Here is a 12119-nt window from a genome sequence, read left to right as displayed (position 1 = left end):
ATTACATTAATATTTGCTGTTATGTTCAGTGAGGTGATAGCACATTGGTATTCACTCAATGATTTGTTCCCTCTACAGCTGGATCTGCAGTGGGTGCAGGTCTTGTCTGAAGGTTGGGCTAGTCCACTCTCAGGCTTCATGAGGGAGAGGGAGTTCCTGCAGGTTCTGCACTTTGGGATTCTGTTGGATGGTAAGAATCACTGACTGTAAACTCTTCAAATTGTAACTGTGATAATGATAGCCCTTAATGTCTCTATTGTATTCATTTATAGTCTTTTTGGTATAAAATGTGTCTGATCCTCACAGTGAGGCAGGATTACATGCATTGCTTCACTTACTTGTGGCAGTTCTCATCACCTTCAGGGACCAGCTGATGTCCTGGACAGTTTCACTGCAGTTTTGGACACCACTTCCATTGCAATGTTCAAGTATGCCCCTATATTCAGCTTCCATGCTATTTGGAGGTGGCCCAGTCTGCTGTTGGTATTTTGTTTACCAACATGGAAAAGCCATCAAAAATAAAAGTAAGCTGAGACTATAGAAAAGTGGTCATTTTCACAGATTTTATTGTACGGTAGTCTTATCTTTGCAGTAAGTAGAGTATCTGATAAGTTCCTTCCTACAACATCACTGCCTTGAAATGAAGATTCAGAAAGTGTTTAATAAGGTGTCACGTAAGAGATTGTTATGAACATGAAGGCACGTGGTATTCAAGAGTGGAGTTGCATAGTTGTGGGATGGCTGGAGGACTGAAAACAGAGTGTGGGTATATGGATGTTTTTCTGATTGGCTAGTGATGTGACTCCAGTGATCTATGCTGTGACCTCTATTGTTCTCCATTTATATAAATGATTTGCACAGAAGTGCAAGAGGAATGACTTTGAAGATGCTGATGACATTAAGTTGGGGAACATGGCAAACTGTGAGGAAGAAGCCAGGAGCATGTAGGTTAGCATAGTGGGGAGTTGGGTGACAAATGCAGAAAAATGTAAAGTAGTACATTTTAGAAAAAACACAGAACAGTGAAAGGAACAATATCCTAAATGATAAAACTCTTAGGGTGGAGAAATAGATCTATTTGTCTGCTTTAAAGGTGCAAGTCAAGGTAGAAAAGAGCACAAAAGGGTTTCTAGGTTTTATATACAGGGACATTTGAGTATAAAAGCAGGGAAGGGATATTGACTTTGTGGTTAGGCCCTAAGTATATTGCCTGCACTTCTGGACACACCAGTATCAAAAGACTTTGAGTCATGGAGAGGATGCAGCAAAGATTTGGTAAAATTAATCCAGGGTATAGTTATGAAAGAAGGCTTGGAAAATTGGGATTTTTTTTACTGGAACAGACTGGGTTGAGGATAGGTCGAAAAGAGGTTTATGAAATTATGAAAGGTTTTGAGTGGGCAAAGATTGTTTCCACTGGTGGGCAAATCAAAAACTAAGGGGCATAGACTCAGGATTTTGAATAAAAGATTGAAGGGGGAAGTTAGAAGAAATGTTTTCACAATTATGGTTATTCGAACATAGAACGCTTTACCGCAAGTGTCAGAGATTATAACATCATTTAATAGATAATTGAATAAGTATTTGAAAAGGAAGAATATAAAAGGATACATGGAAAGGGCAGGAAATAGGATTAGAGTAGATCACTTAAGTTGAAAAGTTAGCACTGGCAAAGGCACAATGGGCTGAATGGCCTTCTCCCACACTGTAAGTTCTGTGATTCATCGCACTTTCCTTGTCTAAATCAATACACTGAGGCCCTTATCTCCTTCAGCTTCTCCTTCAGCCTACAACTTTTAAAATTCAATCTTGGCATTATTTTAATCACCATATTGTTTTTCAATCTTGGTGGTGTATCCATGCTAACCATCTGGGTTTCATGTGGACAGTCAACGTTTGGAAACCAGTGTCCATTTGGCTGCATGATGTGCTCTAAATCACATACCCACAGCCACCCCATTGATTCAAGACTGTGTCTTCCCCAGTTTATCATAGAAAACATGGGTCAGCCCAAATACAAGTAGTAACATGGACTGAAGGACACTGGAGATCTGGATTCAAACCCACTGAGGGTCATTCTCACCTTCACTGTTAGGTGGTGAACTAATGGAGCGGATCGCCCGCCTGTTATAGAAACTGCCCTATTTTTGTTTCCAGTGACATCAATAGAAATGAATATCAGGCGGATTCTGTAACAGATCCACTCACCAGTTTACCCCAAAAATGATTGTGACGATTAAGCCCACAGTGTCTCTAAATTTGTTTAATTAGGAGTCTTTAATGACAAACAGGGTACACAACACTGTGAGCTAATGGTATCATCTTAAACCAGCTCCTCAGTATAAACACAGCATAAAGTGGTTTGGGGTCCCAGTCAGTTGCCTGGGAATGAAGCAAAAAGGATGTGGGACAGGGTAGAAACATATCAGCCCTGAGTTTCCACCGGGTCCTCCCCATCTCCTGGTGCAACTTCGGCAGGAGATCAGGGCTTCTTCAACAGCACCTCCCAAACCCACGACCTCTACCACCTAGAAGGTCAAGGGCAGCAGGCACGTGGGAACAACACCACCTGCACGTTTCCCTCCAAGTCACACATCATCCCGACTTGGAAATATATCGCCGTTCATTCATCGTTGCTGCGTCAAAATCCTGGAACTCCCTTCCTAACAGCACTGTGGGAGAACCATCACCACACGGACTGCAGCGATTTAAGAAGGTGGCTCACCACCACCTTCTCAAGGGCAATTAGGGATGGGCAATAAATGCTGGCTTCGCCAGCGACACCCACATCCCATGAACAAATTTTAAAAAACTGGCATCCAGTTCTCGGAAAAGGGGACTCTGTTGGATCAAATGTCTGCTGCCTTAAAAGAAAATCTGGGGGAAACGGTCATTCCCTTCAGCCTTCATGGAACAAATGAGGCCTTCGGCCGTGACACAAAGAATAGAAGATTCGATGGTTACCAGGTTTCGAAATGTTCCAGATACTAAACACAGACGCCAGTCCAGGTTTCAAAATTTTCAAAAGACTGGACGTAGGCGTCGATTTGCCGGAAAGATTAATGACAGCCAGATTGGTGATGAAAGCAGGTACAGCAAATCCAGTTATATCAACAGAAGACAAAATTGGAACAGTGGTAACAGGCGAATATATCCCAGGAATGCCCAAGGAAAAATCAGTAGATGCTTTAGATGTGACTCTAAGTATCATTGAGGCGAATTGCCCAGAGCGAAGACGCAGGGTCTTTGAAATGTTGTATGAAGAAAGTAGTTCTGAGGAAGAGGATAAAGATAATGATGACTATGAACAGATTGTACTGGTCACAAGGAGTTTTAATCCTGTCGTGAATGTATTAGTCGTGGATTCCTTTAATTATGTGGTGTTTGTTAGTGCATGTACTTCAACTGTATGTGGGGTAGATTGGTTAAAATGTTATCTTGATTCACTAAATAGTGAGGATTGATGCAAGGTTAAGGAATAGAAAAGTTCTACTTGTTTTAGGTTTGGAGATGACAACACCTTGAGGTCACTCGAGAGTGGTAACTCCATGTAATACAGCTGGAATAAGCCATTTAATAAGTACGGATGTTGTCTCGAATGAGAGACCCCCTATGCATTTGGGTAAATCTTCCATGAAAAAGGCAAAAATGAAACTTGACATGGAACACGATGAGGCAATCATTTTTGGGAAATCGGTTGATTTGCAGTTTATCCAGTCAGGGCATTATTGTATCCCCTTAATAAAACCTGATGATGTTTCTCATCAGCGTGTTAGGCAGGTATTAATAGCATCAGGTGATAAGGTTAAGAGAAATAAAACAAATTGTCTTAAAGTTACATTGACAAGTTGGGTGGGCAAATTGTCTATGTTTAAAATCCTGCTAAAAGATGCAGGTGTAGTTGATGAGGAATATATGAGGCTCATAGAAGAGATTAATGAAAACTGTGAAATCTGTAAGAAGTATAGTCGAACGCCCCCACATCGTATTGTAAGTACTCCATTAACATGTGACTTTTAACGAGGTAGTTGCCATGGATCTAAAGGTATGGGACAAACATAGAAATGTTTTCACCTTATATTTTATTGTGGAGATGCCGGTGATGGACTGGGGTTGACAATTGTAAACAATTTTACAACACCAAGTTATAGTCCAACAATTTTATTTTTAATCCCACAAGCTTTCGGAGGCTTCCTCCTTCCTCAGGTGGTGTGGAACTTTCCACAAGCCTCCGAAAGCTTGTGGAATTAAAAATAAAATTTTTGGACTATAACTTGGTGTTGTAAAATTGTTTACAATTATATTTTATTGACATGGCTAGGAGAATTAGTATTTCCACACTAATATATATAGTAAGGAGAAGAAGGTTATTCGAGATAAAATTATGGAAAAATGTATAGGGATTGGACTTGGGACACCAGCAAAGTTTTTTGACTGCTAATGGAGGTGAATTCGCTAACATGGAGTTCAGAGATATATGTGAGAATATGAATATAATTGTCATGAATACAGCAGCTGAGAGCCCTTTTAGCAATGGTCTTTGTGAAAGGAATCATGCTGTGATTGATTGCATGGTGCATAACATTTTGGCTGATCGAACAGGGTGTAAATTGTCAACTGCCCTAGCATGGGCAGTTCATGCAAAGAATTCTCTTCAGATGGTTGGAGGATACAGTCCTTACCAACTAGTCTATGGGCGCAATCCCAAATTGCCTTCTGTAGTTTGTGATAATCCTCCTGCTCTAGAAGGTACTACAATTAGTGCCATTTTTTTCTGAGCATTTAAATGCTGTGCATGCGGGGCGACAGGCTTTTATCAAGGCTGAGGTATCAGAGAAAATTCATAGAGCACTAAGGCATCATATTAGACTATCTGAGGCAGAGTTCAATTCAGGAGATTTGGTATACTATAAAAGAGAGGGTTTTCGGGACTGGAAAAGCCCTGGTAAGGTAATGGGTCGTGATGGTAAGACAGTAATTGTCCAACATGGCAATCAAACCGTTAAGGTTCATTGGAATTAATTATAAAATCTCGGACTCTGAGCAGTTGGTAGAAGTAAATGAGGCACCTAGTGCCTGTGATGTTCATGATTCTTTTGATGAGGTTCCTGAGGTACAGACCGAGGTAGATCAAGGGCTGGACAGTGGTAATGTCTGTGATCAAGAAACACATGTCAGAGCTAGCGCATCCACAGAACAATTACCCAAAGTGGGTACACGGGTGACATATGTTCCAGAGAGAACTAATGAATGGAGGGTGTGACAATTTTGGGACATGCAGGCACAGCTACTGGTAGGTTTAAATTTTGGTTGAATGTTCAGGATGCTGGCCATGCAGCGAGGTCCATGGACTGGCAGAATGGGGTAAAAGAATGGAGAGTACAAGTAGTGATAGGGAGCCCAGAAGTGAATCTCACGTCAGAAAACGATCACGAACTAGAGATGAAAGAGGGAGATCTCGCAGTAGTATTCCCTGCAGACATAGAAGTGGAAGTAGAAGACGTAGCTTGACTAGGACCACATGGACTGCAGTGGTTCAAGAAGGCGGCTCACCACCACCTTCTCGAGGGCAATTCGGGATAGGCAATAAATGCTGGCCTTGCCAGCGACGCCCACATCCCATGAATGAACTTTTTAAAAAAGGTCAGACAATGAAACAAAGACCACAGAACAGTCACGTAACAGAACTAGGAGCAGAAGTCTTCATGATCATAAAGTTTTGGTGGCTGCCAATAAATGTGAGGATAAATGAGTAAGAGAAGTAAAACAAAGGGAGTTAGATATTTGGAACGAATTTGGAGTTTATTCTGAGGTAACAGATAAGGGTCAGTCAGCTTTGTCGCATAGATGGGTTTGTACTGAAAATGTCTTTGCAGATGGGACTTATAAAGCTAAAGTGAATTTAGTAGCTAGGGGTTTTGAAGAGAAACTGGGTGATACAGATGTTCGAGTGGATTCTCCCACCACTGGAAAGGTAATCATGGGAGTGCAGGTCAATTGATAGAAAAGCTGCATTTCTGCAGTGCGATACTTTTCAGAGAGAAGTGTTTCTGAAACTGCCTAATGAGGCAGCAGATGCAGAAGGAAAACTATGGAAACTAAACAAATATGTCTATGGCCTGAATGATACTTCCATGGTATTTTTTGGTGAAGTCTGTTCTGCTGAAAATGGGTTGTGTTCGACTAAAAGCAGATCCCACAATGTTTTATTGGTACCATAACAGAAAACTTTCAGGAATCTTCATGATGCATGTTGATGATTTCTTATGGGGTGTTACTTTAGAATTTGAGATTCGTTATTAATAAGATTAGAGTGGAATTTAAAATTGGGAGTCAGGCTTGAGAGGCTTTTAAATATATTGGTTTAGATATTAAGCAGAGTGGGTTTGGTATTACTTTAAATCAACAGTCCGATATTGAAAGTGTTACTCCCATCCCGGTGAATCGTACTCGGTCATCACAGAGAGGTGATGTTTTATCTCAAGACGAGATAGAGCAATTACGTAGCTTGATTGGTCAGTTGAACTGGATGTCCACTCAGACTAGACCAGGTGCTAGTTTTGATGTGTTGGAGTGAAGTACTTCAATGAAACACCCCATAGTAGAGAAAACATTACAAAAATTATATATAGATAAATGTGTATTTAAGTTCCTATCCTTAGGTGACCCAAAGAAAATGAAGCTAGTTATCTTTAGCGATGCTTCACATACGAATCTTCCTGATGAGTATTCTAGTGCAGCTGGTTTCTTATGTGTGAGAATGGGAAATGTTGTCCTTTTTTAGCTTGGGAAGCTAAGAAAAAAAAAACGGGTTGTTAAAAGTACTCTGGCTGCTGAAACACTGGCTCTTGTCAATGCAGTGGATATGGGATTCTATTTGGTAAATATTTTGAGTGACATCCTGTACAATGGGAGTACTGAAGATACTACAACCATTGAATGTTAGGTAGACAATCATTCAATGTGGGATAATGTACACTCTATGAAAAATGTGAGTGAGAAAAGATTACGGATTGACCTTTGCTGGCTTGAAACAAATGCTGGAGAGAAAGGAAATCTCTAAAATTAAATGGATGGATTCAAGCCATCAACTGTCGGATTGTTTTACTAAAAGAAGTACACGTATGAAGAAATTATTAGGGGTCCTGGAGAAGGGTCGCCTCACAATGTAATGCTTCGAATAGTTTAAGTTGTACAGAGTATGGAAGTTTTTGATTGTTTTGAAATTTTTTTTTTTGTACTGTGTATATATATTTTTTATTTAAAGAGAGAAGGGAATCTGTTAATTGTATCCATGTGATTTATGTCAATTAGCATTAATTGTATTCAGATGATGCGTATCAATCGGGGACTCTCTTGTATCCATTTATAAAAGAGCTGATCTAGGGTGTGGGGTGTGCAATGTGGATCTCTGTGAATAAAGGCTTGGAAGTAACTGAAGACCAGGCTCTAGTATTCTATCCTTCACCTGGCTATCCAGTTTATTGCAATAACCACTAGGTTGCCTATCTAACACCTACCATCTAAAAGAATGTCCAAATCACTTTACGAATAGAGGCAAGTTAAGTTGAAACAAGCACCAAGCAAGGAAGGGAGATGTCAGGAGAAGTGACCCAAAGCACAGTTGAAAAGATGGGTCTTGAGGAGGATTTTAAAAGGTGGAGATTTGGAAGGGTTTAGGGAGGGAATTCCAGAGAGTAGGGTGGAGGCCGTTGTAGGCTGTGACCACAGTGGTGTGGCGAAGGGACAAAGGGGTTGCATGGAAGGCCAGTATCACAGCAACAGAATTGATGAGTTCTCAGAGCAAAGTAAGGTTACCAACTCTGGAGATTTCATCACATGACCTCCCGCCTCCATCAATAAACAAAAGCGAAAATGAAAAAAAAAACAATTTTTTAATGACCCCTATGATTTTTCTCACAGCACTGCCCAGGAGATTAATCTTTGATTCCTGGAGATTCCAGGACAATCCTGGAGGATTGGCAACCCTAGGGTGAACATTTAGATTTGCATGCGGGGGAAAAATAAAATAAATAAAATGTGGCGTCAGACCATCTAAGGTGTGTGGATTTGGGAGAAGTTACCTGGGGAAACTCTGACATTGTCGCATCACAACATCTGAAAGGGAGTTTGTTCCATGATTTTTTTTCTCAGACAATGTGACATGCTGTGGGCTTACTCCAGTGGTGTGTGGCGGATGCACTCTTAGAAGATTTTATCAAATTGAAATTGTAATTTAGCTTTTTTTAGAAAAGTGCCCCACAAAAACTCGACAGAGCCAGCAAATATTATTGAGGACATTGTTATAGAGGACCAGTTAATATCTTCACCATTTTCTTTTACAGTGCACTGTTAGTACAATGGCCTCTGACAAAATAGAAGGTTGGGTGGGGAAGAAGGTTCAGGGCAAGGAACAAAATAATTTAAATTGCACCAAATTGTGTTTGCATCACTATTTGCAAGTGTACCTTTAATGTACACTTCAGCCAGTTGTTATGATCTGGAATACACTGCCTGAAAGGCTAGTGGAAGTAGATTGAACAGTAACATTAATTTAAAATAAGAAATTAGATATATAGATACTTAAAATCCAGTCAGGCCCTGATGACATCATCGGAGCCTGATCTGCATATTTAAATAAGGACCCCACTGCCTTAGAGCAGGTGTCTACTCGCCAGCTCACAAGCGGGTTAAAATCGCTGGGCAGGCAGGGATAAAATTGGCCCACGTGTTTCTAGGTTACATCATGTATTTAAATTCACGTAAAGACAAGATCCTCCACTCATTGTTGATAAATGGTTGGAACCTTTGTTTATCCTGGCCACTCATTGCCGATGACACAAAGATTGGTGGCATTGTAAGCAGTGTAGATGAAAACATAAAATTACAAAGCGATATTGATAGATTAGGTGAATGGGCAAAACTGTGGCAAATGGAATTCAATGTAGACAAATGTGAGGTCATCCACTTTGGATCAAAAAAGGATAGAACAGGGTACTTTCTAAATGGTAAAAAGTTAAAAACTGTGGATGTCCAAAGGGACTTAGGGGTTCAGGTACATAGATCATTGAAGCGTCATGAACAGGTGCAGAAAATAATCAAGAAGGCAAATGGAATGCTGGCCTTTATATCTCGAGGACTAGAGTACAAGGGGGCAGAAGTTATGCTGCAGCTATACAAAACCCTGATTAGACCGCACCTGGAACACTGTGAGCAGTTCTGGGCACCGCACCTTCGGAAGGACATAGTGGCCTTGGAGGGAGTGCAGCGTAGGTTTACTAGAACGATATCCGGACTTCAAGGGTTAAGTTACGAGGAGAGATTATACAAATTGGGGTTGTATTCTCTCGAGTTTAGAAGGTTAAGGGGTGATCTGATCGAAGTTTATAAGATATTAAGGGGAACAGATAGGGTGGATAGAGAGAAACTATTTCCGCTGGTTGGGGATTTTAGGAGTAGGGGGCACAGTCTAAAAATTAGAGCCAGACCTTTCAGGAGCGAGATTAGAAAACATTTCTACACACAAAGAGTGGTAGAAGTTTGGAACTCTCTTCCGCAAACGGCAATTGATACTATCTCAATTGCTAAATTTAAATCTGAGATAGATAGCTTTTTGGCAACCAAAGGTATTAAGGGATATGGGCCAAAGGCAGGTATAAGGAGTTAGATCACAGATCAGCCATGATCTTATCAAATGGCGGAGCAGGCACGAGGGGCTGAATGGCCTACTCCTGTTCCTATGTTCCTAATAATTCTAAAGTTCCAAGATCCAGTCATGATTGGAAAGAATTTATTTTATATATGTGTGTGTGTGTGTGTGTAAACAGGTTTTTAATATATATCAGTAAGTGAAAGCAGCACTTCATAGGAACATAGAAACTCTCAACTCCCTTTTCTTCAGCTGTAAATGATTCCCTGTTAATTACTCCCAAAAGGTACTCTAGGGTGCCTGACCATAAGGTGCAGTAGTGTGTCCTGTGTTAGTTGGCACCTACACTAGATACTGTTAATCCTCAAAAATCATGGAGCAGAGTCAAGTGTGCTGTCTGCAAAATCTCTCATTGTGTCAACTGGACACTCACCCTCCTGGATGTGAGATGGAGATTCGAGTAGGTCATTGACAAGCCAAATTTGTAATTGTTTTCCATAAAATTTGTTCTCATATTGCACACTGGTGACATACTGAAGCAGAATGCAGCATGTGTCTGAATATTCATTACAAAAGGTTTCTAAATCCAAATTGAAGGTAAAATACATTCATCTAAAAAGACTAATGTTGTTGGAACTGGACCATAGACCAGAAAGAACTTGCTTTTATATAGCACTTAACCTCAGGACGTCACAAAGGGCTTAACAGCCAATTAATTGCTTTTGAAACGCCATCACTATTATTGTGCAGGCAAACATGGCTGCCAATTTGTGCACAGCTAGGCTTTCTAAACAGCTATGAGAAAAATCTGTTGTGGGAGGTGTTTGAGAGATGAATGTTGCTCAGGACACTGCCAGAACTTCCCTGCTCTTCTTCGAATAGGCCGATTAAGTTTAAAATCTCATCCAAAAAACACTGCCTATGATAAAGCAGCACTGGCTCAGCACTGCACTAATGTATCAGCCTGGATTATGCACTCCAGTCCCTGGAGTGTGGCCTAAATCCATAACCTTCTGATTCAAAGCAAGAGTTCTACTACTGGGCCAGACTGACACACACAATTAATCCTATTCATTGCTGCACAGAACAGCCTGACTTCGAAGAACTCCCACTTTTTGGGTGAGCTCATCACATTAATGAGGCCTTGATGGCCCCTGAAATTTTCTGGATAAATTCTGCAGTAGCTCATTTTGACATTCTCTTGTTCACCTTAATCTCCGATGTCACATGCACTGCTTATGGCTTCCACGCTAATCGTGAAAGTGTTAAATGAGAAAAAACATTCCTAGTGGTGAACGGTTGTTTATCAGACTAGAGGGAAGTACACAGTGGTGTCCCCCAGGGCCACTGCTCTTTTTGATATATATTAATGACCTGGACTTGGTTATAGGGGGCGTAGTTTCAAAGGTTGCAGATGACACGTAAGTTGGAAAGATAGCAAACAGTGAGCAAAGATAGTAACAGGTCATCCTGACCGCCATCTTAAATACTTACCTGACTGCTGGGGATCGTTCCTTGGGATCCCTGGCTTTGGATTCCTGCCACTTGAAATCGCACTCCCGCTGGCCAGCGAGGGCATCCCGCCAGATAAGGGCGGGAGACTCCGCAGTCACTCTACGGAAGGGCCGACAGTTACCCATCCGCCTCGGCCCCCTGCCTGCACGATTCCCACCACGAGTTCAAATCTGGGCTATGACAATTGAATGCAAACTGTAACCTTGCATTATAACGATTGTAACAGCAGGCAGCCAGATAACTTTCATCCCCAGTGAACCCATAGTGAATGATGATTCAGCTGCTCTGTGGACTTTAACTTCATAGACTTGAATATGGGGCTTAGAGGGTTAAATTATAAGCCATGATGTGGAGATGCCGGTGATGGACTGGGATGGACAAATGTAAGGACTTGCACAACACCAGGTTATAGTCCAACAGTTTTATTTTAAATCACAAGCTTTTGGAGCTTACCTCCTTCGTCAGGTGAGGAAGGGGGTAAGCTCCGAAAGCTTGTGATTTAAAATAAAACTGTTGGACTATAACCTGGTGTTGTGCAAGTCCTTACATTAAATTATAAGGACAGGTTGCGTAAACCTGGCTTGCATTCTTCCCTTGAGTTTAGGAGATTAAGAGATGATCTGATCGAGGTGTTTAAAATGTTAAAAGGATTCGATCAGGTAGATACAGAGAAACTATTTCCTCTGGTGGGGGATATCGAGAGCGAGGGCCATAATCTTAAAATGAAATCTAGGCCTGTTAGGAGGGAAATCAGGAAGCATTTTTCACACAAAAGGTAGTGGAAATCTGTAATTATGCCCCCCAAAAGGCTGTGGATGCTGGGTCAATTAGAGCTTTCAAGACTGAAATCGATAAATTTTTATTAGGTAAGGGTATCAAGGGAGATGGAGCAAAGGCGGGTAAATGGAGTTGAGGTACAGCTGAGCCATGATCTAATCTAGGAGCTGAATGGCCA

At 41.1% G+C, this 12119-nt stretch overlaps 1 protein-coding gene across 2 annotated transcripts in view; it reads left to right on the top strand.

Annotated features, from left to right (window-relative positions):
- Positions 1–12119, top strand: part of papss2b (3'-phosphoadenosine 5'-phosphosulfate synthase 2b) — a 55100-nt gene that overhangs the window by 26040 nt on the left and 16941 nt on the right. For both annotated transcript variants that reach the window (XM_068002550.1, XM_068002549.1), the window contains exon 7: positions 79–190. In XM_068002550.1, coding sequence (XP_067858651.1) covers positions 79–190 — 112 coding nt within the window. The remainder of the gene's footprint in view (positions 1–78; positions 191–12119) is intronic.

This window comes from Heptranchias perlo, chromosome 21, assembly GCF_035084215.1.
Source record: "Heptranchias perlo isolate sHepPer1 chromosome 21, sHepPer1.hap1, whole genome shotgun sequence".
Classification (NCBI taxonomy): Eukaryota; Metazoa; Chordata; class Chondrichthyes; order Hexanchiformes; family Hexanchidae; genus Heptranchias; species Heptranchias perlo.
This window is presented reverse-complemented; position numbering and strand designations above follow the sequence as displayed.